At 34.8% G+C, this 4,262-nt stretch overlaps 1 protein-coding gene across 2 annotated transcripts; it reads right to left on the minus strand.

The window, feature by feature from the left end:
• Positions 1-334: 334 nt before the first annotated feature.
• Positions 335-3,832, minus strand: LOC145895406 (dehydrogenase/reductase SDR family member 1-like). 2 transcript variants are annotated; one of them, XM_082984213.1, is made up of 8 exons: positions 3,428-3,648; positions 3,061-3,210; positions 2,658-2,737; positions 2,413-2,545; positions 2,215-2,352; positions 1,772-1,841; positions 1,437-1,517; positions 337-977 (listed from the first exon to the last, which is right to left on the minus strand). In XM_082984213.1, exons 1-8 carry the CDS (start codon positions 3,572-3,574, stop codon positions 808-810), a joined length of 969 nt encoding a protein of 322 aa, XP_082840339.1. In that variant the 5' UTR covers positions 3,575-3,648; the 3' UTR covers positions 337-807. The 2 variants fall into 2 exon arrangements, with proteins under 2 accessions (XP_082840338.1, XP_082840339.1); XM_082984212.1 differs by having other exon boundaries at positions 335-977; positions 2,215-2,545; positions 3,428-3,832.
• Positions 3,833-4,262: the final 430 nt, after the last annotated feature.

Below are 4,262 nucleotides of genomic sequence, written 5' to 3' on the forward strand. Positions count from 1 at the left end.
AGAGTGGTTGACGATCACCATCCGGCATACGAGCTTTTGTCATAAAGAATTTCTTCTCTACTTCATTTCTAGCAGTTCGCGTTGTTAAAGGGTATCTCCCAGTTGGAGATGTTATAATCGTCTTCATGTGGTTTAGGGTAATGAAAATTTACCCAGAACTTTAGGCTTAGCTTTGCTTTGTTTTTCGTTGTTATTCTTTTTTGTACAGAAACTTTCATATTCAAAAATCGTCTGCCACACGTAGTGGGATATTTTTGAATACTAAACAATTATTTTGACATAAAACACTATTTGCTGTTGACACAATTTTATAAGTAAACCTGAAAATCTTTACACTTTTGTAATTCAAACAAAAGAAATGATGCATTGGGAAAAATGTAATGGAACCTACTGGTCTTTGACTGAATAATGCAAAAAAACATAAAGATAGAGAATGTCGCTTTTAAGTAACACAAAATAAAAGGCAGTTTATATCACACTCGTGTATAGTTTAATGGGGGAATTAGTACAACTTCCACAATGCTGCATACAGTTAAAATACAAATGATCAAAAAAAGAATGCTCATCAGGAGTCCAAATTAACGGAAAATATTAAAGAAATGTTGACAACATATACAAGCAAAAGAGCCATAAAATAATCACTGAGCTGCAGACAGTGCAGCGAAATGCATGTTGTTTAGACATAAGAGGTCTCATTCAACAGGTAAAAAAAAAGGTGTGCATTGTGCCAAATACTGCACGATTAACTTCGTATAGTATGGCCCAAAAATACCATGGCACTTTATCATTTTAAGAACTCAAGTCATATCATGCATATTTGGTTGGTTCCTTTTTTTCATTATGTTTGTTATAAGAAACTAAGGTTGTAAGGACACCAAAAGGCACTTTAATAAAGGAAGGTATGTATTTACTGAGCCACGCTGCTCCAGAAACAGCTGCCATGCTCTTGATGCTTCTCATGTTTGCAGGGATTTGACCTGATCACAATAATATGTTACATTATACTGCTTACTCTGGGTAAGTTTAAAATAATGTTTGCTCAGATCTGTGGCTCTCCTAGTGGACGCCAGCGCCCCTGAGGGACAAATTATAAGGGGGTAGTGGAGAATATTAGGTGGCTCTGAGAAAAAATGGGCAATTTGGGCATTTGTGGGCAACAACTGTTACGCAATCTAAAAAATTTAAACATTGTTTGGGTTTAAATTAAACATTGAGAAATTACGCAATCTGTTTGGGTTTAAATTAAACATTGAGAAACTGGTGTTGTTGAATCAGCCTTGTCTGTTACAATTATATTATCCCGATGAAGAAAATCAATTTGTTTTGTTGTTTAGCTGGTTGAGGGGCATGTTTAAATCACAAAGCTTTTATCCAACAAAATGTAGTTAGTAACATAGGGAAGTATTCTGAAATATTAAACAGTCATAGTAAATTACCATCAATATCTTTGATGTCAAATTCAGCAGCAATATCTGAAGAGAAAAAAGCCTGTCCAGTTCTTTTCATTATATTCTGATCTGGAAAATAAACACTGCATTTGTAAACCTGTTGCAAATGTGCATTTGATGTACAAAAACACCAACCTAAGAAAGTTAATTTAAATCACAACAGCTATTTGCTTATGCAGCGTCTTGCAAACTTCAGGTTTTGCTTTGGAAAAAGGGCTGAGAAGCACTTGTTAGGTTAGTACAATATACCTCTAGTTTTGTCTCTGAAAATCTCAGACAAAAAAGAATATTCAAGGACACAAATTTAAGTACTTAACATGCACCTGCTAATAGACTGGCAATACATTTTCCAGTAAATTCTGTTGATTCTCCATTTTCCAGCAGCCAAGCAAGCTGTAAAAACAAAACATGCAGTTTCAATTACAATTTAACAACAGTAATTCAAAACGGACGACACAGTGCTTTAAATAGAATAATATGATCACAAATATCCACATGGAAAATTTAAAAGTCATTCGACTGTCAATCTTGACAAACAGATTTAGCTATAATGACAGCTGTTGTAGCAACAACTTAAATTTTCTAAAAAGATATTTGTTTGTAATTTAGTTCTTTTTTCAGTGCATGCATTTGACTGGGTTCATTTTACACAAAATATTTGCACTGGCCAATAGGCATTTCATATAATTTTATGCATATGTACATAAAAAAGTTGGTTGTCTTGCAAACAGGTACAATATGGATAAATAATATGACAATACTCAACGGGTGAATCTGGTTCCAATCCTATTCTCTCTTTTGCACTCAGGACCGTTTCAGTTCGAACCACCCCCGGCCACAAAGATACAAAAGCAACATTAAATGGTTCCAAATCAATTCCACAATCCCTGGTCATTTTATCTTTCTGTGGAATTTGGGTTTGGATATTTTTATGTTCAAACGTGTTATAGTAACAGTTTCTTACTCCAGCTTTGCCAATGGAATATGGAGGTGTTTGAACATACATAACACTACCCATTGAAGAAATATTTACAATAAGTCCTTTTCTTCGTTTCACCATAAGTCGTGAAGCTTGCACAGCACAAATGTAATTATTCCTATAAAAACACAAATGATTTGTATCACATTAAGTTTGAGACACCAGTGTCAAAAGTTTTCTGCCCACAAAAAAATGAATAACTGAAGTTAGTGTGATTGCAACATCAATACCTCAAACCAACAATGTTGTGTACATCCCATCCATCATCTGGCTGATCCCAAAAGTTTTCTTTTGCATGTTCTATCAGCCACTGGAAAATATATACCACTTAATATGCTCCATCAGACATCACGTAGTCGCACAACAATATTAAAAAAAGTAGTATAAAAACAATAGTTTTGACCACACAAATACAAAAAATTATTGTGTGGCAAAAAAAGAACAATATTACAAATCTTCATTTGTTTTTTTACCGCTTCTTTTATGTAATTAGTTTTGAATTTCCAGTATATATATAAATAAATGGGCAAACCAATGTGCTGTGTAAATACTTTTTTGCATCTTTAGAATGTGTCTAATTCAACAGAGCTAACAGATAACCAATGAGCACCAGTAAGCACAACTGCAACTTACATTGACAGCAGAGTAGGCATTGTTTACAAGCAAGTCCAGCTGTCCATCATTCTCATTTGCAATCTGTTCAAATAGTTGTTTAACTTGAGCATCATCACTGTGATCACATTGAATGGGGATACATCTTCCACATGCATCTCTTTCCTCAGCCTAGCAAAAAGTCACATAAAATAAATGTAACTGTGCTGCATAGAGCTGTAAGCATTCCTTCTCATCAGTGCAGCTGGTGACTGAAAACAATCTTGTAGGCTGTATCTAGCAGGACAAAGACTATTTCATTTTGCGGTGAATTTGCAGTTGATGTCGATATGTTAGGTTATATTTCTATTTCAAACTTTTTTATATGTATTATACATAATGTATAAACCTCTTCTTTAACAAGGTTAAGTTTCTCCAAACTTCTTCCGGTTATATAACATGTTGCACCATTCAATGCCAGTTGAAGAGCAATTCCTTTTCCAATGCCTCGAGAAGCTCCAGTTACCAAGCAAACTTTTCCTTTTAGATAAGGCATAATAACAGGTTTACAACACCCTTGCTAGAAAAAATCCTGACTTTGTTAAATTTCTGTAGGAATTTTGTTAGCAAAAAAGTATTTCTTCTGTACAGGGTAATAGTATTTCTAAAATGTATTTCTTCTGTACATCAAAGTTAAGCCACTTAAAGCCATTTAATTTTTGACCACCACAAAAAAGTTTTGACGAGGATCGTCTCTTTGGTGATTTTAGAAGCACATGTGACGTGCCATTGGTGCCAATGTTTGAAATGTTCTGTGTTTATAAAAACTTCCGCATTCTGCTAAACGCGCGAATCGTGATTTGATTGCAGAAAGAAGCGTTCGAAGCTCTGTACGTTTTCAGCACAAACAATTGGACTTACAAGCGAATTGAGAATGTCAAAACATCAGCACCCTAATGCTGAGTCATGGTTTACTGCTTTGTTGTTGTCATGAAACACTGGATCTTTCACGATATGCTTCATCGAACCAAGTGATTGACAAAAAGGGCACCCATCTTATCGGTAAACTTGAACCACAAAGAAGTCTTTGTAATATAAACATCTGTGAGAATCTCAAAACACAGCTCCTGCTATTTTTAGTTGTGTATTTGCATTGAAATACTACACTACCGTAAGTATTCGTACAGATTTCTATGCTACACAGAAGTTCCCAACCGATCGGTGATTGGCTTGACCGGAAACCC

Source organism: Ascidia mentula, chromosome 3 (assembly GCF_947561715.1).
Source record: "Ascidia mentula chromosome 3, kaAscMent1.1, whole genome shotgun sequence".
In the NCBI taxonomy this organism is placed as follows: Eukaryota; Metazoa; Chordata; class Ascidiacea; order Phlebobranchia; family Ascidiidae; genus Ascidia; species Ascidia mentula.

What these genes read in the sequence shown, in the direction of transcription:
- LOC145895406 (XM_082984212.1), bottom strand. Translation starts at nt 3,574, where the DNA reads ATGCCTTATCTAAAAGGAAAAGTTTGCTTGGTAACTGGAGCTTCTCGA. An exon ending in TATTGCCAGTCTATTAGCAG is followed by an intron (nt 1,518 to 1,771) that starts GTGCATGTTAAG and finishes TTTATTTTCCAG; the next exon opens with ATCAGAATATAATGAAAAGA. An exon ending in TGACATCAAAGATATTGATG is followed by an intron (nt 978 to 1,436) that starts GTAATTTACTAT and finishes TATTGTGATCAG; the next exon opens with GTCAAATCCCTGCAAACATG.